At 54.9% G+C, this 26,077-nt stretch overlaps 2 protein-coding genes across 4 annotated transcripts in view; one reads left to right on the top strand and one right to left on the bottom strand.

The window, feature by feature from the left end:
- Nucleotides 1-347: 347 nt before the first annotated feature.
- On the top strand, nt 348-11,216 carry HPD (4-hydroxyphenylpyruvate dioxygenase). Its single transcript, XM_025889711.2, has 14 exons — nt 348-412; nt 528-554; nt 1,340-1,402; nt 1,764-1,868; nt 2,455-2,497; nt 2,692-2,774; nt 3,725-3,814; nt 5,327-5,430; nt 6,070-6,147; nt 6,687-6,849; nt 6,979-7,050; nt 8,433-8,555; nt 10,643-10,759; nt 10,855-11,216. Exons 1-14 carry the CDS (start codon nt 410-412, stop codon nt 10,963-10,965), a joined length of 1,182 nt encoding a protein of 393 aa, XP_025745496.1. The 5' UTR covers nt 348-409; the 3' UTR covers nt 10,966-11,216.
- Nucleotides 11,217-14,308: 3,092 nt separating this feature from the next.
- The window catches only part of SETD1B (SET domain containing 1B, histone lysine methyltransferase), a 24,168-nt gene continuing 12,399 nt past the window's right edge, over nt 14,309-26,077 (bottom strand). For all 3 annotated transcript variants that reach the window (XM_073881187.1, XM_025889852.2, XM_073881186.1), the window contains exons 11-17: nt 25,055-25,558; nt 22,298-23,551; nt 21,261-21,427; nt 19,350-19,481; nt 19,095-19,214; nt 18,879-19,016; nt 14,309-16,972 (exon numbers count right to left, since the gene is read on the bottom strand). In XM_073881187.1, the coding sequence (XP_073737288.1) occupies nt 16,799-16,972; nt 18,879-19,016; nt 19,095-19,214; nt 19,350-19,481; nt 21,261-21,427; nt 22,298-23,551; nt 25,055-25,558 (2,489 nt within the window). In that variant the 3' untranslated portion in view covers nt 14,309-16,798. The remainder of the gene's footprint in view (nt 16,973-18,878; nt 19,017-19,094; nt 19,215-19,349; nt 19,482-21,260; nt 21,428-22,297; nt 23,552-25,054; nt 25,559-26,077) is intronic.

The raw sequence follows: 26,077 nt of genomic DNA, 5'->3' as shown, positions 1-26,077 counted from the left end.
TCCCTAATTCCCCGTCAAATTCTCCCTAAACAAGAATCCTGCAGCCACCACTGCACTCAGTCTGGCCTTGACTTCTGAACTTTGGATTCTGGAGGGCAGAGATCATAGTCCCAACCCGGGGTCCTGGAGTGTGCCCTTGGCTCTGTGCCTTGGCTCTGCCCCACTGACTAGTGGCCCTGGGTAGTCACTCCCCTTCTCTGGGCCTGACAATATCACCCTGTCCACTGAGGCTGCAGCCGGATCAGAGGCTCCCAAGCCTAGGAGCTTCCACGGTTGGATCAGCTTCTGCCCGCCCCTAGGAAGGCCAGGAGGCCAGGGGCGGGCTCTGCTCATTGTTAAATACTTCTGTCCAGCACTCCACTGGCCTCTTGTCCCCGTCTCAGAGCAGGAAGTTTGACCAAGATCAACCATGGTAAGTGCCTGCCCGGGGGGCAGGGCAGCCTCCCCAGTGATGATCTGCAGTGAGACTTCCAGAAGCGCCTTGTGTCTGAGCTTCCAAGTCTTACTGTCCTTTTCTTTCTCCTTAGACGACTTACAGCGATAAAGGAAGGAAGGTAAGGAGGAGTGGAAATGTGGGGTCAGGGCCCCAGGAGACTGGGATGTCAGCAAAGAGCAGAAAAGGAACTTCAGGGGCTATGTGATGTCCAAGATGCACACTCAGGCTCATCTCTCCAAAGAAAAACTTTACCTCTTCTTAAAGTCCTGCTAATCTCTTAATCCTGTCTAGTTCTTTCTAGATTTTTTTTTAGATATTTATTTGAGAGAGAGAATGAGAGAGAGAGAGAGAAAGCGAGCACATGAGAGGGGGGAGGGTCAGAGGGAGAAGCAGACTCCCCGCCGAGCAGGGAGCCCGATGAGGGACTTGATCCCGTGACTCCAGGATCATGACCTGAGCCGAAGGCAGTCGCTTAACCAACTGAGCCACCCAGGCGCCCCTAGATTTTTTTTTTTTTTATGTGTAACCTCTGCCTACACTGTGGGGCTCAAACTCACAACCTCGAGATCAAGAGTCGCATGCTCTACTGACGGAGCTAGCCAGGTGACCCTGGAAGTTCTTTCTAAGGTCTAACTTAAATCCATGTTGCTGTAGCAGAGAGCAGCTCCACTCTGAAATCTGGGCAGGCCTCCCAAGGGGGCTTTCAGATCCCCAACATCCAGGAGCTTGATTTCTCCCCATTTGGAAACCTCTTTTGAGGCTTGGCAAGGCTGCAGGGTGTTTGGCTTCTCAGTTTTGGAATTAAGGCTGGGACAAGGAGAGTGGTTAGGGGACACCTCTCCATCCACACTTTTCTAGACCCACTTCCAGAGACTTAGCCTCTCCCCTTCTCTCCTCCTGCAGCCTGAGAGAGGCCGATTCCTTCATTTCCACTCCGTGACCTTCTGGGTTGGCAACGCCAAGCAGGTAAATGCTGGGGCCAGATATTAGAGTGGGCCGAGGGTGGGCCAGAGGGCCTCCTGGACAAGGGCGGGTCCCTGGCTGGGCCTATGATTGGCCGCTGTGTGGGGAGGATCAGAGCCAGCGTCGGGACCATCCCAGAAATACAGACGCTCTTTAGATCCTAATTACACAATCAGGGTCTCGGACCCCGGCAGGAAACCTATCTGATGTCGGAATGGGCCAGGGGGCCGCCTTTCTTCCCAGGACGGACTCTGTCCCTGGGGCAACAGGGCAGCCAGGCCGACGGGGACTGGAGGCTTCAGCCGGGGCGGGGGGGGTCCCCCAGGCTGGCCCTCAGGAACCCAGTTGCAACTCTGTGATTCAGGCTGCGTCATTCTACTGCAACAAGATGGGCTTTGAACCACTAGCCTACAAAGGCCTGGAGACAGGTTCCCGGGAGGTAGTCAGCCATGTGATCAAGCAAGGCAAGGTAAGTCTGCACCCCAGGACCCCACTCACCCAGGCCAGCCTCTCTGCCCTTGCTGGTCTCTGAGCCTCCGAAGGGCTCTGGTGCCTGTGGGTGAAGTAGACCAGGAGGTCCTTTCCCCAGGCCCACCTGGTTCTCTCCCAGGATGTCTGGCGAGGCTAAGGGAGCATGAGCTGAGAGCCCCCACTGGCCCCTCCTTTGGCACCTTTGTACAACAGACCACGGGGACCTTAGTTTCATCTCCTTCTCGGCCTGGCCCACCTCTGGCCTCACAGACGTTTGGGCGAAGTTGACAGAGGCCTCAGACGTCAAAGCTGAAAGTCTGACTAGCGCCCTGATCCCTGGGAATCCTGGGGCTCTCTCCCATGGGGCGGGGGGCCTGAGCAACAGTTCATCTCAGAGGGGAAGCTGAGGCAGAGAAGGGGCTGGAACCCAGGGTCAGGGAGTCCTTCCTGGCTGGGAGGGGCGGTCTGATCCGAATGCCCCACTGGGGTGTCTCACAGGTGGGCGGGGAGGACGGGATGGGGTGCACCCCCACATGCCGGCCGGAGCCGCCAGCTACACTTCCTCTCTCTCCTCTTTGCCTCAGATTGTGTTTGTCTTCTCCTCTGCCCTCAACCCCTGGAACAAAGGTGAGGAGGCCCAGGGGGTTCAGGGTGCCAGGAAGTGAAGACATGCTATTGTGGGTTGTGGTGGGGCTCAGGGACAAGGGGGTGGGTCTGGTTCAGCGAGGGTTCCCCAGCCTAGAAGAAGATGGAGCCCAGAGGCTGACAGAGAGGGGAGGGAGCCCTGACTCCAGCGCCATGACCTCCCCTACCGGCCACAGAGATGGGTGACCACCTGGTGAAACATGGTGACGGAGTGAAGGACATCGCTTTTGAGGTGGAAGACTGTGACTACATCGTGCAGGTGAGCCCGCACCTGGGCTGCCCTCTGCCTGCCACGGGGAGCCCTGTGGGTCAGGGCCGGAGGGCCCGCCATGTTGGAGCGACAAGCCCGGACACTGGTGTGACGCACACCCGAGTTCCAGGGATGCCCTGGCCCTTGCTAGCTGCATGCCCTCTCACGAGCCTCAGATTCCACATCTGTAAAACAGGGACAGCCACAGCACCTACCTCGCTGAGTTGGACAACAGAGGACCTGAGACCATAATTACCACTTCTTGAGCACGACTCTGAACCAAACACCATATTCAAGAAGCAGCTTAGAGGTTCAGAGCATAGAAGCCAGAGGCCCACTGCCCAGGTCTGAATCTTATTATCTGTGAGACTTGGGGCAAGTGACTTAACTTCTCTGTGCCTATAGATCTCATCACCTATAGAACGGAGACAAGAACACTACCTTTCCTGTAATGTTGCTGTGAGGAAGAAGGAGTTTGGTAAATACCTTCACCAATGCCTGACAATGTGGTAGGCATAGCCAAGCAGTAAGGTTTCATTACGTAAAGGCATGAGCCATGCTTGGAAGGCACCCTGCAGAGGGTCTGACACACAGCAGGTGCTCAGTCAGTGGGAGGGCTTCTTCTTATCCCACCGCCTGGTTTACAGATGGGGAAGTTGAGGACTGGAGCGGGGAAGGGCCAGAGTGAGTTAGCAGAGGTGGGACACACCCCCACCCCCACCCCGACCTCGTTTGTCTCTCATAGCTCCAACTCTGGGCCTGAGCCTCAGTTTCCCTATCTGCCAAACAGGCACAAGGCCCGGGTGTCAGGGGCAACAGCTGGAGCTGGCTGTCGTTCCTGCCTGGGTCTGGGAAAGCAGGATGAGCCTGTGGCAGCATGAGGCAGGACTACAGGGCAGCCAGCCAGGGCTCCGGGAGGGTCCAGCACTTACTGCCTCCCTGACCCATCTTCTCTGCAGAAAGCCCGGGAACAGGGCGCCAAAATCGTGCGGGAGCCCTGGATAGAGCAAGATAAGTTTGGGAAGGTGAAATTGGCCGTGTTGCAGACGGTGAGTTCGCTTCGGTGCCCCTACCCCTCCTGCGGTCAGCTCCCCCGAGATGCCAGGATCCCCCACCCCCACTCCCTCATGCCATCCCACCCTGGTGCCTTGAAGCAGACATTCTCCTCTAAGTCTCGCTGCCTGTAATGCTTGGCCAGTGTGCAGAGGCTGATGGGAGCTACCAGTTCCCCCTTGATGCTTCCCTTCCTCCCCTGTGGACGGAGAGAGTGTGGGGGGCAGGTGGTGATGACAGCACAGGGATGTAAACTGAGGACGAGGGCTTAGAAGAAGGGCACGAGGGGGGTCTGGGGAAGACTATGGGCAAAGCACTCCACCTCTCTGGGACTCTGTTTCAGTGAGCAAGGACTGCAGCTGGACCATCTGTGTGGCCTGGGGCATGCTACTTAACCGTTTTCTTCAACTATAACCCCATCCAGGGTCATTGCAAGGCTCAAGTGAGATCATTCCTGCACAGCATTTAGGACAACAGTACCTGGTACATCACAGACACCCAGCAAAGATCCCCAAGTCTGTGTTACTGTCATACAGAGATGATCACAGGTCCCACCTCCTCAAGGTTAAATACAACTTAAAGATTGTTAACATGACTGAAAAAAAACAAAACAAAACAACAAAACCTTTTTTTAAAAAAGATCTTGGGGCGCCTGGGTGGCTCAGTCGTTAAGCGTCTGCCTTCGGCTCAGGTCATGATCCCCGGGTCCTGGGATCGAGACCCGCATCGGGCTCCCTGCTCCGCGGGAAGCCTGCTTCTCCCTCTGCCGCTCCCCCTGCTTGTGTTCCCTCTCTCGCTGTGTCTCTCTCTGTCAAGTAAATAAATAAAATCTTTAAAAATAAATAAATAAGATCTTATTTAATTTTTTAAGATTTTATTTATTTATTTATTGAGAGTGGGGAGAGGCAGAGAGAGAATCTCAAGCAGACTCTGCGCTGAGCAGGGAGCCCAACACGGGGCTTGATCCCACGACCCTGAGATCATGACCTGAACCGAAATCAAGAGCCAGTTTCTTAACCAACTGAGCCACCCAAGCGCCCCCTTAAGATTTTATTATTAAGTAATCTCTACACCCAACGTGGGGCTTGAACTCACAATGCCGAGATCAAGAGACTCACACTCCACCGGTGGAGCCAGCCAGGCGCCCCAGAACCCTTTGATATAATTTGAGCCAATGCCCTCATCATTCTCACTTAGTCAATACATTTGTATTGAGTACCTACAATGAGCCAGGCACTGTCCTAGATGCTGAGGATCCCCTGATGAGCAAAACAGTGTCCCTGCGCTCACAGAGATTCTGGTCCCATGGGGCAGGCAGACAGTCAAAGAAAGCCCCAAACAAATGACAGACTGCAATTCATTTCAGAGAGGGGAAGTGACTTGCCCAAGATCACAGACAGAGTTAGGGTCAGACCCAGGGTGGAACCGTGTGGGCACCAGGAGATGTGGCCCAGTCTCGGCGGGGATGGGACCTCAGGGGCCAAGCCTGGCTGTTTTCCACCCATTAGTATGGGGACACCACACACACCCTGGTGGAAAAAATGAACTATAGCGGCTGGTTCTTGCCTGGATTCGAGACCCCAGCATCTGTGGACCCCCTACTTTCCAAGCTGTGAGTGCCCCTCGGGCTGGGGGGGGGGAGGTATAGAAAGTCCTGAGGGTGGTGGAAAGCAATGCCCTGATCCTCCATGCAGACTGGGCTTCTCTGAGGGGCAGAGCATCTGGGAGGCTGTTGGGGGATTCCTGAGGGTCACTGAGGGGTGGCTTGAAGAGGCAACACAGAGGTTAAGCACCTAGGCTCTGTAACCAACTGCCTGGGCTCAAACCCCGGCTGTCATTTTTTTTTTAATATTTTATTTATTTGAGAGACACAGAGAGAGAGAGCATGAGCCAGAGGGAGAGGCAGAGGGAGGGGGAGAAGAAGACTCCCCACGGAGCAGGGAGCCCGCCGCGGGGCTCGACCCCAGGGCACCCTGGGATCATGACCTGAGCCGAAAGCAGACGCTTAACCGACTGAGCCACCCAGGCGCCCTGTGGCTGTGTCATTTTCTCGCTATTTAATCTCCGTATTTACTTCATTCCTCTCTGCCTCAGTTCCCCATCTGTAAAATGGGACTAGTAATAGCGTGCGAGTCAACACCAGCAAGGTGGCTCTAGTGCATGCTACGTCACAGTGAGCCGCTACTGTGGGGAGGGGGAGGTTCCGGCAGCAGCCCTCTCCTCACCTCCTGACGGCTTCCTCCCCCGGCAGGCCTACCTGCAGTCTCGAGATTATCGACCACATTGTGGGAAACCAGCCTGATCAGGAGATGGTGTCTGCCTCCGAGTGGTGAGTGCCTGGCCCAAGCCCTCACTGCAAAGGAGACAGGTCCGCTCCCCAGTTCTTTTCTCGAGACCCCGGACTGGGAAATGGAGCACAAGGGTGAGGGAGCTTAGCTTGACGCCCCTGAGTCATCTGTTCCCTGAGGACCAGAGGCTTTAAGGCTCAAAGGGACCCATGGGTCCTCCCTCTGAGGACCCTCGGGGAAGGTTGGCACAGAGGGTGTCCTAGTCCAGGGAGACCTGGAGGAAGTCTGTCGCTACCCCAAACAGCGCCCTTGTGCAAATGAGGAGCAGGTGCCCTTCTCAAAGGGCACTTCTCTCAGTCGGACCCTTGCCACACCACGCAGATCTTGTTACAAGACGTTTCACGTCCACCCAAAGGAAAATTGTCAGAATCAAGGTACAGGTGTTCAGTGGGTATGAGGTGAATGGTGGTTCCTTTCTGGAGGCTGCTCAGGGGCCAAATTCTGGAAGGTGGAAGTAGGGGCAAGGAGCCAGTCCCCGGCAGGCACACAGAGCCAACGTGCCCTTATGGCCACCCCACAGGTACCTGAAGAATCTGCAGTTTCACCGGTTCTGGTCTGTGGATGACACACAGGTGCACACAGAATACAGTTCCCTACGCTCCATCGTGGTGGCCAATTTCGAGGAGTCCATCAAGATGCCCATTAATGAGCCAGCGCCAGGGAAGAAGAAATCTCAGATCCAGGTGGGGCCTGGACTCCGGGGGCCTGGCTGGGGAAGAAGAAAGCAGGGAAGAGCTTTGAAGCCTCCTGAGGAGGCAGGAATATGGGTGACAGGAGCCAACGACCGTGTTTGCCTTGTTTCCCTCCCCCAGGAATATGTGGACTATAATGGGGGTGCCGGGGTCCAGCACATTGCTCTCAAGACCCAAGACATCATCACAGCGGTGAGAAGCTCATTCCTGGTCCTAATTCACCTTTCATCTAGCTCCAGAGCCAAAATGGAGGAGGGAGTGGGGGGCGGGTAGTGGCAATCCTCGGCCCCCTTCGCCAGCCCGGATGGCTGACAGGGCTCTCTTACTGGTTCCTGTCAGTCAAGTGCAGGCACATTCCCACCCCAGAGCTCCCTTTCCCTGCAGAGAGAAACACTGCTGGCTTTAAAAGTAGCAGGTGTCAGAGTAAGAGGCAGCCTGGATTCCAGTCCTAGTTCTGCAAGTGACTTGCTCTGTGTCCCTGGGGGATTCAGCCCCCCCTCTGGGCTTCAGTTGCCTCACCTTGAAAATGAGGCTATTAGGCTACAAGATTGACTAGGTCCTTTGAGTCAAGTTAAATGCACTGAGTCTGTGGAACCAGCCTATTCCTAAGGCAGCAGTGTGTCAGAGTGGACGCGAGCCTGACTGCCCCATTCCATCCTGGCCTAACCAAGAATTCACTGCATGACCTTGGCAATTTCACCCATTCATTCACCCACTCAGATGTATACTGGGCACCTACCATGTGTATGGGGCACCCTTTTAGGTACTTGGGATACATGAGCTGACAGAGACAATAGTCTCTGCTCCAGTGAAGGCAGAAAACAAAACAAGGAAGAGACATGTGTTAGATGGTGTGAGTGCTCTGGAGGAAAACCAAGCAGGGCAATGGGAGAGGGAGAGCGAAGGACATCGCACATTTAAACAGGGCAGCCGCGAAAGGCCACATTGAGAAGGAGACATCTGAGAACACAGAGTTGGAAGGAGGGAAACATGTGGACAACTGGGAAACGTGCCCCGAGCAGAAGCGACAGGCAGGGCAGCGGAAGGCTGGAGGCACAGCAAGGAGCTCAGTGTGGCTGGAACAGAATGAGCAAGGACGAGGGGGGAGGAGGTGAGGTCAGAAGGTGGGAGTGAGGACAGATGGTAAGGGCTTTGAATGTGACTCCGAGACAAGACACCACTGTGGGGTAAGCGGAGGAGTGGCGTGATTTGATTTGTGTTTTTAAATAAAATCACTCTGGCGACTATGGTGAGAACAGATATTTAATCTCTTGATGCCTCAGTTTCCCCAGCTATGAAATGGGGATAATAATTGTCCAGATACCTCAAAAAGTGACTGCATGGACATAACGAGGCAATACACGTTAAGTGCTTAGGAGGCAGGCACGTGACGAGAACTCGGTAAACGTTAGCCATGGCTGTTTTTCTAATCGGGCCCACAAGGCCAAGGGTGGAGAGGCATGAGGTCACGGGGATGCATCCTGGAAGGCAGGGGAAGGCAGGGTCGGGACTCTGGCTAGGGGTGTTGAGCACGGAGAGAGGAGGAGACTGACCTTGACCCTTCCTTGAGACAGATTCGCCACTTGAGAGAGAGAGGCATGGAGTTCTTGGCTGTTCCACCAACATACTACAAACAACTTCGCGAGAAGCTCAAGTCGGCCAAGATCCGAGTGAAGGAGAGCATTGATACCCTGGAGGTGAGGCTAGTGCAGGATCCTTGAGTTTGAGCTGGGGACAATGAGCCCTGAGTTCCATCTCGCCTCACAAACACTGTCTAAGCGTCTACCCTGCATTTAGGCACTGGGACACAGAAGGAAAACCAGACCAGGTCCCCACGATCATGGGACTTGCCGTCTGGTGGGGAGATAGATGACAGGCAAATAAATAAATAATAACACAAACACCACCGGAGAGTTGATGCTGTGCAGAAAGTTAAAACAGGCTACGACAGCGGGTGACCTGGGGCTACTTCACCAGAGGTGATCTGGGAGGGCCTCTCTGAGGAGGTGACTTTTCTGTGAACTCTAAACAATAAGCGGGAGATGGCTGTGTGAAGCTAGGGGAAGGACAGTCCTCGTGAGTCAGGAGCAAGCTCCAAGTGTCTGAGGAACAGAAAGAAGGCAAGAATGGATGAAAGGAAGTATTTGAGGACTGGCCTAGGTCACTGAGGTAGGCAGGGGCTGATTCCTCTTTAGTAGTTTGGATTTTGTTCTTCTGCGGCCAGATACCACTGGAGGATTTTGGTTTGCTTTGGTTTGGGGGTGTTTGGGTTTTGTTTTTGTTTTTAACAGCTTTATTGATATAAAAGTCACATAACATATAAGGCACTCTTCTAAAGGTGTTTTGTTTTTTGTTTTTTGTTTTTTGTTTTGGCAGAGAGAGAGAGAGAGAGAGAGAGACACACACACACACAGCGAGAGAGGGAACACAAGCAGGGGGAGCGGGAGAGGGAGAAGCAGGCTTCCCGCGGAGCAGGGAGCCCGATGCGGGGCTCGATCCCAGGATCCTGGGATCATGACCGGAGCCGAAGGCAGACGCTTAACGACTGAGCCACCCAGGCGCCCCTAAAGCACTCTTTTAAATTCGGGGTACCTGGGTGGTTCAGTTGGTTGAACGTCCGCCTTCGGCTCTGGTCATGATCCTAGGGTCCTGGGATGGGATCAAGCCCCAGGTCAGGCTCCCAGCTCTGCTGCTCAGTGGGGCTCCCTGCTCAGCAGGGAGTCTACTTCTCCCTCTCCCTCTGCCCCTCCCCCCACTCCTTCTCTGTCTCTCAAATAAAATCTTTTTTAAAAACTTTAAAAAACAAAGTGCACCATTCAGTGGTTTTTAGCTATTCACTATGTTGTGCAGCTATCATCAAAATCAATTTTAGAACATTTTCATCACCTGAAACTTCACACCCCTCCTCAACTCCCAGTCCCTCCATTACCGCCCCCCGCCCCCACACCCTGCAGTCCTAGGCAAGCATTCATCTGTCTTCTGTTTCTATAGATTTGCCTATTCTGAACTTGTCATATAAATGGAATCATGCACTATGGGATCTTTTGTGTCTGGCTCCTCTCACGAAGCATCATGTTCACAAGGTGCATCCAGGTTGTAGCAGGTGTCAGTGCTTCCTTCCTCTTTGTGGCTGAATCATAGCCCATTGTGTGGGTATATCACATTTTTCTTATCTATTCATCAGTTGATGGACATTGGGTTGTTTCCTCTTTTTGGTTATTACTGTGAGTAATGCTGCTGTAATCATTTGTATACAAGTTTTTGTGCGGACCTGTGTTTTTAATTCTCTTGGGATTATACCTAGGAGTGGAACTGCCAGGTTATAGGTAACCCTATGTTTAACCTTTGAGGAATTGCCAGTTTTCTCCAGGGGCTGCAAGCATTTTACATTCCACCAGTAACTAGGAGGGTTCTGATTTCCACTGGAGGATTTTAAACAGGGGAACGACATGATCTGATTTTTCAAAGATCCCTTGGGGTGTCCGTGGGGAGGACAGATTGCAGAGAGGCACGAACGAGGAAAGCAGTGGGACCTGTGCAGAGACCACTGGGGTGGGTGATCCAGGACAGCCTTGATCTGGTGGCTTACACCCGGACTGTGGCGGGCAGGTGGTAACAGGAGAATTTAGGGATCTATTTGGAGGTGTCTGGAACTGCGGGAGAATGGGATCTTTTCTTGGCTTTCGGGTGCAGGAGCTCTGACGGGCTTTCTAAAGACTCCACCGTGCCCGATTGGAGTGTGGGCCAGCCGCCCCTCTAACCCAGCCTCCTGTCTCCTACCCAGGAGCTGAAAATCCTGGTAGACTACGACGAGAAAGGCTACCTCTTGCAGATCTTCACCAAGCCCATGCAGGATCGGCCCACGCTCTTCCTGGAAGTCATCCAGCGCCACAATCACCAGGTACTAGCTATCCCCGACAAGCCCCCGAGGCCAGGCAGGGTAGCACGGCTGGCTTTCTCTAGACCCGCAGTTCACCTTCTTCTCTCCCGCTCCAGGGTTTTGGAGCCGGCAACTTCAACTCACTGTTCAAGGCTTTCGAGGAGGAGCAGGACCTGCGGGGCAACCTCACCGACCTGAAGAACACCCGGACCCTGCCGGGCACGTAGGCCCTGCGGGCCCAGCTGCCCCACGGCTGCCCCCACCGTGGCCCTACCGTGGCCCCACCGTGGCCCCGCCCATCTGCGGGCGTACGGTGGGCCACGCCCACCCCACGGACCCAGAACTGCAAGCGTTCCTTACTGGCCACTCCCTCTAGGCCCCGCCCACCAGCCGGTACACCCAGGCGCTGACCACGCCCCCTCGGTTGGGCCCCTCCCTGCTCCCGCCCTCCGGAATAAAGCGGACCGGGCTCCTGTGAGGGGTCTTGGTGTTTGCGCCGTGCTGGGGCAGTGACGCCCCTCGGCCTGCAGGGGGAGCTCAGGGCCGCAGCACTGCAGGAGGCGTCCGCGTTCCGGATTCGGAGCCCCTGCCAAAGCCCGGGAGGCGCGGGGTGCAAGCGTTTTGCTAAGTGGGACCGCGCCGGTCAGGGAGAATTCTGGAACCAAGGGGTGGAGAGGGCTGACACGCTAGAGGGGAAGACAGTATCATTTCACAGAGTGTTATGAAGATAAAGCGGTGATGATGAGATTGTGTGAAGGTAAAACTGGGAGGGGTGCTAATTTCGGTGGAGAGAAAGCCCCTCTGGAGAGACAACATTTGGGAACCAGACACGGAAAAACCTGGAGTGTTAGCCAAGGAACTTCGGGGCACATCCCTGCTCAGCAACCTAGGGACATGGTTCCTGGTCTGAGAAGTAGAGCAGGTGTGTGTGTGGGGGGGGGTGTGTCTCTGAGCCCCTCAGCTTCTGCCCTCGAGTTTTAAAAAACTGGAGAAAGGAACTGGGGGTAAATTGGGTCTCTTCTGTTTCTGACACTTGCCTAGCCCTTCCTGCGGGTGAGTCAGCTCAGAACCGGGAGCAGGCAGATCTGAGCGTAAGGAAAAATTCTAAGTTGGTACAATAGGGAAATTGGAGGATTGCTCCCCCCCAGATTATAGAAGTCAGGGTTTCTGGGATCATGAACTTAAGAAATGAAAAGAATAGCAGTGAGAAGCCAGAGGAACAATGACAACCCCAGTTAAAAAATACCCTCCCTCCATTTTCCCATGGCTTATGCAAAGCAGAGAAATTCTATATCTCAGAAGGTTGCAAACTGGTGGCTCACGGGCCAAATCTGGCTCACTGATGTATTTTATTTAGTCTGTGTAGTTTTAAACAAATGTGAATCATCATTTCAGAAAGTTGGGATATTTCACATACAAATTCTAGGATTCTGGTTCTTCTTGGAGGAATCAGGCCGTTCTGGGCTTGCCTTCCTATGCAGTAACGATCAGCTGGTGCCAGGTGGTGGGTGCCTCCTTAGACGGGACATGGGCAGAGCAGACCCTCATTAGCTGAGCACAGACTAGGGAGCAGGATTGCCTGGGTTCATACCCCAGATCAGCTACTTGCGAGCTGTGTGACCTCGGGCAAGCTACTTGACTTCTCAGTGCCTCAATTTTCCTTACCTGATAAATGAGGATGGTAACAACACCCACCTCCTAGCACTGCGGTACGTTTAATAGATGTTTTATTTTTTTTTAAGATTTTATTTATTTATTTGACAGGGAGAGAGAGAGAGCACAAGTAGGCAGAACAGCAGGGAGAGGGAGAGGAAGAAGCATGCTCTCTGCTGAGCGGGGAGCCTGACGTGGGGCTCGATCCCAGGACCCTGGGATCATGACCTGAGCCGAAGGCAGATGCTTAACCATCTGAGCCACCCAGGCGCCCTCTCCTTTGAGTTTTGTTCACATGTGGGCTAAGCAGACTTCCCTGACCACTGTATTTAAAACCTCACCCCTTCTTGGGGCGCCTGGGTGGCTCAGTCGTTAAGCATCTGCCTTCGGCTCAGGTCATGATCCCAGGGTCCTGGGATCGAGTCCCGCATCGGGCTCCCTGCTCCTTGGGAGCCTGCTTCTCCCTCTGCCTCTCTCTCTCTCTCTCTCTCTCTCTCTGGCTCTCATGAATAAATAAATAAAATCTCTAAAAAATATTTAAAAAAAAAAAAAGAACACAATCACCAAGACGGGGGGGGGGGTGGCGGTGTTTTCTCCACTCCTGTATCCCCAGGGCCTAGAGAACCGTCTGACACATCGTAGGTGCTCAATAATATTGGTTGAATGAACAGAATGGCTAGCAGCTGCTCTTTTCTCTTTCCTGGCTCAGTCTCCCTCTCAGCCTTTCCTGGCCCCACGAATCCACCTTCAGTGGTGTTCACCTGTCTGGAGGTACAATTCCGTAAAGCAGCCCACCACCGGGGCCATCTCCCCTGCCTTCACAAGTGAGGCGGCAAAGAACAACTGTGTACATATTGTTCCCTGCTTGTGGCTGTCGGGCTCAATTCCAGACAGCGGAACATTTATGCCGGAAGTTCATGTGCATTTTTAAACCGTTAACATCTAATTTTTCCTCCCGAAGGTTGTGGCAACTTAAGCTTACAATAATGATGCCCAAGTGCCCCCCGCCCCATGCTGGCCAACAGTGGCTATCTTGCGGTGGAATTCGCATATCCCTAGTAAGAAGGGAGGTCAGGCATTTTCTCAGTCATGCTGCTGATGGCGGGGGTTTGGCGTCTGGCCTTCTCAGGGGCAAGTGGACAACATCTAACCAACTCTCCATGGGCCCCGTGGCTACCTCACCACTGGATCAGGCAGAGTTGAGACCTACGGGGCACAGAAGCTCCGTTGTGGAACACCACAAACACTAGATTCACTTAATGCTTCTTAACTGGTGGCTCTTTTATCAGTCCCTTCCCCCTCAAATGCAAACCGGAGGGCTGTCTCCTGAAAACAAGTGGTGAGCATCTTTGAGGTACCACCTTTCCAATTTCTTCCAGTGAGAGCAATAGGATATTTGAGCTTGTTTCCTAATTGCAAACCTTTAGCAGTGTTAGACCTAAGATTTTAAGAACAGTTATAGAAGCGAAACTTAAAAGCAAAAAAAACCTTGAAAGGTCTAGTCTATAACTTGACCCAGTTCACATAATCCACCTAACAGGCTCCGAGTTTAAGAACCACCAGTCTGGGGCGCCTGGGTGGCTGAGTCAGTTAAGCGTCTGCCTTCGGCTCAGGTCATGATCCCGGGGTCCTGGGATCGAGCCCCACATTGGTGTCCCTGCTCGGCAGGAAGCCTCTCCCACTCCCTCTCCCTCTCCCCCTGCTATGTGTTCCCTCTCTCGCTGTGTCTCTCTCTGACAAATAAATAAATAAAATATTAAAAAAAAAAAAAAAAAAGAACCACCAGTCTGAGTGGACCACACCACACCTAGCTCGTTCTACCCGGAGCCTAGCCAGGCCACCCTCCCTGTGAGCGGGGTGTGCCCCATCAGAAAGAAAGGAGGAGGAGAGGGAGAGAGGAGAGCAAGAGAGATGGCGTATCTGTAAGAAAAGTCAGTATATTTATGGTTTGCTTTATAAAAGTTACTATAATACAATGGTACATAGTATTGAATTCACAAAAATATGAACAAGTATTTACAGCAAGACACACCCACAACGGAAACACTTCTCTTCAAAACAAGTTACATACGGATGACAGAGTCTATATGCACAAACATCCCTAAAACTTATGGGTTCTCTTCTTTGCAGGAGGAGAGAGGCAGGGAGGGAGGGAGGGACAAGAAAAAAAAAAAAAAAAAAAGGCAGAAACCCCTAACTTTTCAAAAGCAAAGATTTGTTCAATGAAAATGAAGGTATTGAAAGAAAAATGAGCCATGTTTCTGGATATGGCAAACCATTTTGGGGGTGGGGCGGGGGTTCCTGGGGACGGGGAGGGTGCAGCCCCTCGCCGCCTGGGCAAGGTGAGGCCAGGGTGAGGGGTGAGGCTGGCCCCCAGCCCCGGTTTCCTCACATCCCCCTCCGCTTCTTCTCGGGGGAGAGGGGTGAGAATGAAGGCAGCCCCTTGGGGGCTTGCACAAGTAACTTAAATCAACCATCTCTACAAACTACACATTTCCTCATGTGAAAAATAAATATTTCCTCAGTTGCACAATTAGGCAGAAAACTGCAAATGGAAGAGAAGGTCGCCGCTGTGCCCAGGTCCCTCCTCTGTGTCTTAATGCCACCGATTTCATCGACCTTGAAACCCTGAAACTGGTGGGCACAATCTCAAACAGGGAGGGCATGGGGTAAAGAAATTAAACAAAACAAAACAAAAAACACAACAAAACCACCAACGACAAAAAAAAAAAAGAGAAAAATAACAATTCTTTGTACAGAATTTACATGATAACAAGCTTGACACAAGCTGAAGATACCAGAGGCTCCGGGCCTGGGCCTGCGTCCTCAGGGTGGGGGCGGCCCGTTGGGAGCTCTCCCGTCTGGGTGAAGATGACTCCTGGTCACAACAGTCACTTTCCAGAAATTATTTACATGCCTGCTCTGCTTTCTAGGGTGAGAGGGACTTGCTGTGTGTGTGTGTGTGTGTGTGTGTGTGTGTGTGTGTGTGTGACAGAGAGAGAGAGAGAGAGAGATTTTTGGAAATACAAAGAAATGAGCAAAAAAGTCTTCCCACATGTTTCTACAAGAAACAATGTTCCCGAGAAAAAGTCCTTTATGGCAGCCTATATACAGAAGTTGGTTCTGAACTTCAAAAACCTATTTCTTCCCTTCGTTTTGATTTTATACACGCACAGGAAAAAAAAAAATCCATGGAAATAAACCCTGAAGAGGATGATGGGAAGGGGGTAAAAAAGGTTAAGAAAAAAAAAAACAACAACAACAACCTGTCAGACTTAGATCTGAGTTTTAAAATCTTCTCCAAGATTTTCCTTTCTCTGGGAGAATAATCTTCTCACTCCAAAAATAAATATGCTCTTGCCTTCTTGGGATGAGGGGGCTGCTGGCCAGGTGGGTCGGGGTGTGGGCTAGGGGCAAGCGGGTGAAGCTTATAAACAAAAAAATGCCACATGCATATGATCAGAGAGCCCGTAGTGGCGGGACTGGGGGACCCGCCTGCCCTGGGAGGCCCTCCCGCCCGGGTGAAGGTGAGGGCAGGAGTAGACAGGACCCTTCCCAGTGCCCCCACACCCACACTGGGGCCTCAGGGAGGCTCCCTCATTGCTGGCATTCGAATGAGAAAGTAAACATTGAACCCAAGATTTTGGGGGTGGCGGGGTGTGAGGTGGCAGGGAGAGTCCAGACGAGAAATTCCTGCCTGGGACCAGCTTGGCTCCACCAGGGTCTGCTAGGGGAAATGGCGCCCCCAGGCTGCTGGGGAAGGAACAGATGGGGGGGGTCTTCTCCTCACTGAGTCACCTCTGCCCGCAGAGAGGGGGCCTTGTGTAGTGTTCTGAGGTCAGAGCCGCGTGGCCCGACCCCCCTCCTCTCTGCAGCACCTGGCCCAGCGCCCTGGCCCGGGGGTTCCGGAACGTGGGCCGACACGCCACCACACCGAGGCCTCTGCAGCCCCCGCTGGGGGTCCCCGCTCTCTGATTCTGCTTTCACATTTCAACGGTTAAAACGTCTTTTCTTATGACGAGGAAGAGAGTAAAGAGAAGACAAAACAACATAGCAGCATTCATGGAAAGAGGCTGATGGGGAAGACGGGAAAAGAGAAGGACAGAGACAGAGAGACAGAAAGTGAGAGACACGGACAGAGAGTTTACGCTGGAGCTCAACAAAAATCCTGAAGGGAGCATTTTAAAAAACCAAAGAGACATGGGCTGAGAGACAGAGAAGCCCTTTCCCACTGAGGGGCTGGAGCTGCGCTGGGTCCTGGGGGTAGTGTTGGGGGTGCCAGGCCCTGACATGGCCGCTGGGTAGGGGACAGCACCTGAAATGGGGGTGGGAGGTGGGGCTGGGCCCCGGGGCCCTGGGGTCCACGCTCAGGAGCCCCAGGGCGGCGCGGGCAGCCTTCCACAGGGCCTAGTTGAGGGTCCCCCGGCAGTTCTCAGAGCCACACAGGCAGGGGATCTTGACGTCCTCGATGGGGAACTTGTAGTCGTAGGTGATCTCCTCGTTGACGTTGATGTGCTGCTTCGAGTAGATGACAATCTTCTTCTGCGACTCCACCGTGATCACCTTGGCATAGCAGTTGGGCTGTGGGCGAAGCAGGAGGGGAGGGTGAGCCGAGGACTCAGCCGGTACCTCGCCCAGGCCCACCGCCACGAGGCCCCCCGAAGCCCGACGGAGCTCCATGCCCGAGGCCTGACAAATATGCCGCACGACCCCATGCCCACTGGCCACCTGCTCGAGCCTCGGCTGCCCTATCTGGGTGATAAGGACCCCCCCGCCTCTGATACTAAGTAAGAATGATGATGATGGTAATGATAATAAAATGTTCCCCAGGACTCCAATTTCCATTTATACTACAGGTGACTCCCCAGATTCTGTTCCTAGCCCAGGCCTCACTTCAGAGCTCTAGAGAGGGGGTCAGCAAACACCGGCTCCTCGCTGCCTGTTTTAGCAAGCAGACTTTACTGGCACACAGCCATCCCCGTTCATTTACATACCGTCTACAGCTGCTTTTGTTACAATGACAGTTAAAAGTAGTTGCTAAGAGATCCTCTGGGCCACAAAGCCAAAAATATTTACTATCAGGCCCTTTACAGAAAAGGTTTGCTGGACCCTGCTCCAGACCCAGAAATCCAAGTACCTGCTCGATATCGGCCTCTGGCAGCTCCAGGAGACATTTTTGCCTCCGTAAACTCAAACCTAAAACTCAAGGGAGTGGCCATGCCACGTGTCCAGGCCCCCAGACACCCGCCTCCCGCACCTTCCTCCACTGATGCTGGATCTGGCCCACGGCCACGCCCAGTGGGTTCTACCCCGCAAAGACCTCTTGATTCTGTCCACTGCTCTCCACCTGCACTGCCACAGCCCCAGGCAGGCCCCTCTCATCACTCAGCTGGACTTCAGCGGCTCCCACGGCCTCTCAGTCCTCTGAGAAAATCTACTCCTGACCCAGCAGCCAGGGGAATCCTGTCACCCCATGGCTCAAAACCTTCCAGTAGCCTGCCTGGCTTTTAGAGAAACTTCTCAGCTCTGCCGGCAAGGCTGAGTGATCTGGCCACCCCAACCCTGCTAACCTCATCTCTTACCTGCCCTCTCGCCCCCTAGTCCATCCCTGCTGCCTGCTTTGCTGTCCCTCAAACAGGTGTTCTCCCCTCCAGGGCCTCCCTGAGCAGAATGCGTGCCCCACTCACTGCCACCTGGGTGATTCCCTCCAAACCCTCAGATCCCATAGGAGAGGCAAGCCAAAGTCCCTACTGGCCCAGGTGAAGATCCAGTCACGGTTGGGAGAGCTAGCTGGGTCAGCACACTCAGAGGGCCTGCACTCAGGGGCACATTTGGTTCTCCCAACAACCTACAGGGAGGGACTGTTTCCATCCAGATCAGGAAACCGAGGCACTAAGACATTACGTAACCAGACTACGGTTCCACTTGCTGAGTAGCGATGTCGTGACTCGAAACAAAAAGAGTTTGGCATCTGCTCTGGAACTCGCCTGCCCCGTCGGAAGCTCCCCGTGTTTGTCTTCAGCATGAGACTCACCCTCGTTACCAACACTCGCTGCCCCCCCGCCCCGGGCCAGCGCCATCCACCACCATCATCACTAGCCACGTGCGACTATTTAAGTTCAACCAAATTAAATGAAAAGCTCAGTTCCTCAGCGGCACTGGCCACATTTCAAGTGCTCAACCCAACACGCAGCTTGTACCACGTCAGTGGACAGCGCGGATGCAGAGCATTTCTGCCACTGCGCTAAGTTCTAGTGGACACCCCTGCCCCAGAACGAAAGCTGTGAACTGTGAACTGCGCGGACCACTTCTTGAGCACCTTGGGTCTCATTATGCCCATTTTTCAGAAGAGAAAATTGAAGCTCAGGGGAGAAAGACTCCGTATACAAAGCCTCACGGCCCCACCCCGCCCCCATCAGCCGGAGGCCATGCCGATTCTGTGCCAGAAGCCTCTGGGGGCAGCAGCGGCCCCGTCCCGGGCACTCACGTTGCAGCTGTGGTTGATGAAGCGCGCAAAGTTGCCGCACTTGGTGGCATCGATGATGGTGTCGTGGTCCACCCGGAACATGTAGCTGCTGCCGATGCCCTCGTCCTCGTAACGCTTTTCCCGCATGTCCGCGATCACCTGGCCGGGAGAAGGCCTCAGTCTGGGCTGGCCCGTCCTGCCCCCACCCCTACGCCCAAGCCACCGGGCAGTGCCTACCTGGCGGATGTTCTGGCCCACGTACTCAATGACCATCTCGTCGGCCGCGATGGGCTCCATGGCAAACAGGCCCCAGTCGTGAATGTGGCTCTTGCAGAACTTGAGCTTCTTCTTCCGGAACTGGGGGAGGGAAGGAGCTGAGAGGTGAAAGCCCTGGACTTAGTCCCGCAGCCCCCCCCCCCCCCCCCCATCCCCCCCCCCACCCCACCCCCACCCCCCGGGCCACCGGCTGCCCTGGGTGGGGCCCGGCCTCACCTTGAGCTGGTTGAACTTGAGCAGGTCACTGTCACAGCTGCCAGTGAAGGAGGACAGCAGACGGCGCTGCTCAGAACGCCGCTCCGAGCCCGCCCGAGTGGAGGCATGAGGCTGCGCCGGGATGCTCATGCCCTGCCAGGGACGGCGACAGGTCAGGAGGGGCGTGGCTGTCCCGCGGTCGGGGGGAGCTGGCCCACTCACCGTGGTCCTGGGTACCCGTGTCCCTCTCGCATCCTTGGCGACACCCCCCGCCAAGCCCTGGTCCCTGTCTTCCCAGCTTCCTTGCTCTGAGCTTGTCTGTGCCTGTCCCATCCCTACTTGTCACCTCTTCTCTTCCCTGCTCCTTCCTGTCAGAATCCAAACGTGCTCAACGTCCTCCAGGCAAAGCAAACAACACAACTTTCCCTTCACACTTGCCATCTTTCCCATCTCAGCTGGAAGATTTGGAAATGCCTCCACTTTCAGGAGGGAAGATGGTGGGTGTCTCTCCACCCCGACCCCCGTGGCTCTCACCTGGGTGAGCTCATCCTTGCTGTGACCTTCCCTTAACATTTCCGTCCTGACGACCAGAAGTCCCCCTCCCTGGCTCTCTACTGGGCCCCAAAATCCAACTGCCTAACAGACCTTACTACCTGGATGTTCCACAAACCCCAAAACTCAAGCCTTCCACCTCAGAGCTTGGCATCCAGCTTCCTAGTTCCCCAGGCCGGACCCAGCAACGTCCCAGCCAGTTCCTTTGTCCCCTACAGACAATCTGGCCCCCAGGTCTGTCCTTTCAGCTTCCTAATATTCTACTGTTCCTGATACTCTTTCAAACATAGCCAATTTTTTTCTCACGGCAAACGCAGTCGAACCTACCCACGTGTCTGGACTGGGAACTGCAGCAACTGTGCCCCAGTCTCCCCTCAGGACCCCTGCAGTCAACTCTCCACACAGCAGCCAGCGTGAACTTTGAAAATTGGGCTGAGCCATGTCACCCTCACCCTCTCTCTGGAAACCCCCATGCAGCTTGCAGTCACACACAGAATACAAATCTAACCTCATCACCACAGCCTCCAGGGCCCCGACAACCTGTTCTGTCTCCGGCCTCAACTAATCTTTCCTTCCCTTTCTCACACCACCCGAGATCCTCCCCACCTCAGGGCCTTTGCACATGCTGTTCACGCTGAGCGTGACTTCCAGACTTAGTGAGTCCCTCTCCTGCTTTAACTTTTCTTAAGTAGGCTCCACACCCAATACGAGGCTTGAACTCACTCACGACCCCAAGATAAAGAGTTGCATGCTCCAATGACTAAACCAGCCAGGCACCCTTCCTGTTTTAACTTTTTATTGAAGCCTTTTTCTACTTCTCTGTGGTGTCTCCCAGTTATCCACATGGCTCATTTCTTTACTCTATTCAGACCTGGCTCAACTGTCACCTTCATTGACCCCTCTGACTCACCAAGCCCTAACCTCCTCTCCTGTTTACCCCACTTGAAAGTCCATGTTTATTTTATTTGTTCACTTATTTCCTACCTCCCTTCTGAAAGGTAAGTTCTACAAGGAAAAGAATTTTGTCTCGTTCACTCTGCTGTAGACCCAGAACGGTGCCTGGAACACAGCAGGCACTCAACAGACATTTGCCAAATTTAAAAAGGAAAGAACGAACCTTCTGGAAATGCAACTCCAACTCGGCTCACATCCCTGATGAAAACCTCGGGGGCTCCCACTTCCCACCCACGCCGCACTTTTTCCAACCTGAGCGCCCAGGTGAGTAACACCCTCTGCGCCGGCCCCTCTGACTCCACAAGCCCCCATGCTGCCTGGCACCCCATCTAGGAGTCCGCACCCACTACAGCCCGGGGGGGTCCAGGGTGTCTGGGCAGGGACGGGCAATGCCAGGGGCAGAGACAAGGGTACTGACGGCAGTACCTGTGTGTCTGTCGGGGGCTCGTCGGTGCTGGCGCGGCTGCTGTTGAGGTATCTGAGCTTATCCTTCTTGTCGATGGTATAGAAGCCCTCACTGCGGGCACAGCCTGTCACGTGCTCACGGATGCCATCGTCCCGTTTCTTTTTCTTAGCTGAAGAGAGGCTGGTGGGTGGGTGTGGGTTAAGGGCCACACGGACATTCTTGGAGAGCCCCTCCCAGTCCTTCCAGAGGCCAGCCTCCCTACCCTCGGGCCTTAACCTCCAGGAGGCTCCACCCCCCACAGCTAAGCCACCTCCGTGAGGCTGCCCACTGGCTAACTCTCCTGATGCTCTGAACTCCCCCAGGGGTACCTAGTTGCATGGCCCTGGGTGTGTTTCTTAGCCACTTTCTGACTCAGTTTCCCCAGCAGCAACCTGGGGCAATAACTATGCCTCTGTGAATGACTGCATATGCTTAGGTGCTTAGCAGATTTCCTCAAACAGAGGAAGTGCTGAGTAAATTAGTTTGACATAGCGGGGATGATGTCCGCTCCAACGGATAGTGCTGTCAAGAGCGGCTGGAGTAATAACCAACTATCAGGGTAGCATTGTCGTCTGGAGCCCAGATTCTGGAGGCAGATTTGCCTGGGTTCAACTCCCAGCTCTGCTACTTCATAGCTGTAGGACTTCGGGGAGGTCAGTTAACCTCTCTGAGCCTCGGTTTCTAGAGAAATAAAATGGAAATAATAGCCCCTACACCTCACTGGGCTGTTGGGAAGATTAAATGAGGTGATGAGGGGGGCTAGAAAGAGTGGGCCCCCGGTCCCTGCTACTGTGATGGTTGTACGATCGCGGTGCTACCCTGGGCCCCGGGACCTGCTCACTCTGGGGGGGTGGGACGGGCCTGGCACAGAAGGTGGTGACTCCACATGGAGCCTGGCAGGTGGCAGCCCAGACACGGCTTAGTAGGTGATGGGGATTTGTGCTGGTGCCTTCGTGGGTGTCCCGGGAGACAGGGCCCAGGGAGGTGGGCGAGGACCGCGCCCCATCGGCTAGGATATAGGGATGGTAGACCCAGAGGGTGTCATTGAGCCAGTCCATGCCGTTGTCCTGCTGCAGCAGCCGCTCGTAGGTGACACACAGGAAGCGGATGTCCTCCTCATCGATGCCACCGTTCCAGATGTCATACAGGATGGTCATCTCCTCAAACTCCGACCGGGGCCGGAAGAGGGGTTGTGGTGGCGAGAGCTCGGGCGAGGCTGGGGCCACCAGGTCCTCGTGGCGCTTCTTAGGCGGCCGGCGCCAGGGCCCCCGAACCTTGGCCAGGTCCATGAACTCCTCAGTGACCTCATCGCGCCCGCGGGGGCCCGGAGGGATAGCCTCGGAGGGCCACTGGTTCTCTAGCTCCTTAAAGGGCAGCTTGGTGGACTCAACAGGGGGTGGCGGTGGGGGCGGAGGAGGCTGGGGGGGCAGGGGCGGTGGGGGGGCTGGGATCCCCGCGTTCCGGAAGTCCAGGGTCACGGCCCGGGGGTCATGGGTGCTGGGAAAGACAGGGGTCTGTGGCTGGCCTGGCAGGAGCAGGAGGTCCCTGCCGAGGGTGGCCCCCCCTGGCGGCCGGACCAAGGGCCCATCCAAGGAGAGCACAGCTGGCGGGGATCGCCGGGGCCTGCCCGGCTTTCTCTTGATAGGGGGTGGGCACGGGGCCAGCGGCGCGGGCAACAGAGGTGGCAGCTGGGCAGGGGCCCGGGTCTGGGCCCGCAGGACAGGGACGGGCAATGCCAGGGGCAGAGGCAAGGGCAAGGGCAGGGGAAGAGGCAGGCCCGTCTCCAGGAGCACCGGGGAGGCCAGGGGGCCAGATCGCTCATCGCGCCGGCCAGCTGGGAGGGGGCAGACAGGCAGGAGCAGGGGCCCGCCAGGCTCGGGGAAGGTGGGCGTGAAGCTGAAGTCCCGACCAGGTGTCCTGGGGAGGCCCCCACTGCTTAAGCTTGGGGACTGGGATGGGTAGGAGAAGGGGCTGCCGGGCACCTGTGGGGAGCTCAGCGACAGGCCGCTGCTGCCCCCTGACAGTGGTGGCTCCCCACTCGGCGTGGCCGGCACCGTCTCTGTACTCTGTGACTTGGCCAGGCTGCCACAGAGGCCCGGAGTACGCGGGGGCTGCTCCTCTGGAGGGGGCTCCAGAGGGACGGGTGGGTGTGGGGGTTCCGGGGTCTTGGGCTCTGGTGGTGGGCTAGGCGGCCGGGGTGGTCGAGGGGGTGGTAATGGCGGCTGCAGGGATAAGGAGCGCGGCGTAGGGGGCTCCACTTCCAGGCCATCCTCTGCAAAGAGGTGGGGGAAACCAGACCATTACTACACGAGTCAAACATCTCGCGGTGCCCTATTTGTGCTGCCCTACTATGTGCTTGATACCTGACCTCAGAGCCTTCAGAGCCCCCTGGAGTTCTGTGAGTATGGGGACTGTCCCCCTACAGCTAAGCGACTCAAGCCTTCTCAGTGCTCAGCCCAGTGTCAGGCACACAGTAGGTGCTTGATAAATGACGGTGGAATAAATGAAAGACATAAGGAGACATGGTTGCTAGCCTTTGACATTATGTCCTTAGAATGGTGTCCTTGTGAACAGGAAATGTCCTGTGGACCAAGAAAACGAGCTCCGCTCTTGAATAAAATTCAACAAGTCCTGGGCGACTGCCTTCGGCTCAGGGTCATGATCCTGGAGTCCTGGGATCGAGTCCCACATCGGGCTCCCTGCTCAGCGGAGAGTCTGCTTCTCCCTCGGACCCTCCCCCCTCTCGCGTGTGCTCTCTCTCTCTCTCTCAAATAAATAAATAAATAAAATCTTTAAAAAAAATAAAATAAAATTCAACAAGTCCCTTTTCTGCAGGACTTATCAGAGCCTTTCTCCTAGCATTTATCTCCACTGTCATATAATACACTTTTCTAGCTAATCTGCTGTCATTTATCACCCTGCCCTAGAATATGAGCTCCATGAAGACTGATAACTTTGTCTGTTTGACCCACTGTTGTATTGCCAGCGCCTAAAACAGTACTGGGGATACAACACAGGCTTAATAAGTATCTATGACAATATCCAAAGACCTGTGGTTCTGTAGCCAAATTATATAGCTAATTATATACTACAACAGGTTTTTTTCCTGAAGGACTTATCAGAGGTGCGAACTAACCACACATGGCTATATAAATTTAAAGTAAACTTAAACAACGTTACAAATTCAGTTCCACTTGCCACATTTCAAGTACTCTTAGCAACACCGTGTCTAATGGCTATGGTACTGGACAGGGCAGAGAGAGAGGACATTTCTATCACCAGAGAAAGTTCTATCAGACAGTATGTTAGAGCCTTTAATATGCTCTGTGCAGTTCCATACAGTGGTGGAGGGGGCAGGGGTGTCCACGGCTCCTCTCACCTGGCGCAGTGCCCCAAAGCCTCCCCCACCTGCCTGTCACCAAAATGACCGTGCACGCGGCTGCCCCCCCCCCCACCTTCCTGGGAGCATCCCATAGGACTAATGGGCCAGGGGGGAATTATTGGCGCTAAGGACTGGGGACAGCAGCAGTGCCCTGAGGGAACTATCCGGAGTTCTGGCTAGGTGCCAGGCTCCACGCTGGCACATTATGTCCCCTCGCCCTGTCCTTCCATACGACCTCACAGGGGAGACACTATCTATTGATCCCATGTTACAGGTGAGGAAACCAGAGCTCGGGAAGGTTCCGCAATTTACCCAAAGGAGCCTGGGCTCATTCTGTCGGCGAGGACATCCTGCCTCCATCCCCACCACCCCGCTGGGGGCTGCAGGTGTTACCTGGGGTGCGCTCCGGGGACGGTGGGGGCCGGGCCTCCATCTCTCCGGCCGGGGGCTCTGGAGACCGCAACCTGGCCCCTTCCTGCTTCAGGCCCGGCTCCTCGGGGGGCTCCTTGCAGCTAGCCGGCTCCTCGGCACACACAGGCAAGGGGGGCTCTTCCGGCATGGGGGTCCGCTCCTCGGGGGCTTCATCCTCAGCCTCGATGTCCACCTCCTCTTCCATGACCGAGGATTCCGTCACAGGGGCCCCCGTGGCCACATCGTCCTCCAAGTCCTCGTCGGGAGCTGCAGGAGCCGTACTTTCATCTGCTGCTGCCTCTTCCTCTTCCTCTTCTTCCTCCTCCTCCTCCTCCTCCTCCTCCTCCTCCTCCCCTGCCACCAGCTCCTCTTCATCCTCTGAGGACGATGACGAGGACTCGGAGCTCGATTCGAACTCAGAAGACTCAGAGCTCTCGCTGGCGGACGCGGCTCCAGCCTCGGAGGTGGCGACGCTCACTGTCTCCTCTGGGCAGGGGACACAGGCAGGAGCCCTTCAGCGTCTGCTGCGCTCCAGCTGGCTGCTTCACCAAAGCTCTTACGCTGGTGGCACCCGGGCTCAGGGCGGCCCTTGGCTATCTGGGGCGCGTGTGCATGCGCGCACAGGCCCTTACGTGTGGCAACCAGCCACCGTTTTTAAAAATTGAGCTGAATCCGCAGAACGTAAAGCCATCTTAGAACGAATAATTCAGCGGTATTTAGTACATCTGCAGCACTGGACAACTACCTCCGGCTCCGGAACATCCTCATGAGCTCGAGAAGAAACCCAAGCATCTCAGGGTGATACCGCCCCTCTATCCTCCCACCTTCGGACCCGGGCAACCACTAGTTCGCTTCCCGCCCGCACCGACTGGCCTACTCCGCACACGGTAACGTAAGCATGTCACGTGGGTGCGTTTTAATGCGTTCACATTTTGAAGGCAGGAAATCTCGTCCCCAAAGTACCGCTGAGAGCCGCTCAGGCTCCGCTCCGCTCTGCAGGGCCCC

This window comes from Callorhinus ursinus, unplaced genomic scaffold (genome assembly GCF_003265705.2).
Source record: "Callorhinus ursinus isolate GAN/ISIS: 27379988/994484 unplaced genomic scaffold, GSC_fseal_2.0 scaffold41, whole genome shotgun sequence".
In the NCBI taxonomy this organism is placed as follows: domain Eukaryota; kingdom Metazoa; phylum Chordata; class Mammalia; order Carnivora; family Otariidae; genus Callorhinus; species Callorhinus ursinus.
Note: the sequence above shows the minus strand (reverse complement) of the source record. Positions and strands in the feature narration are given on the sequence as shown.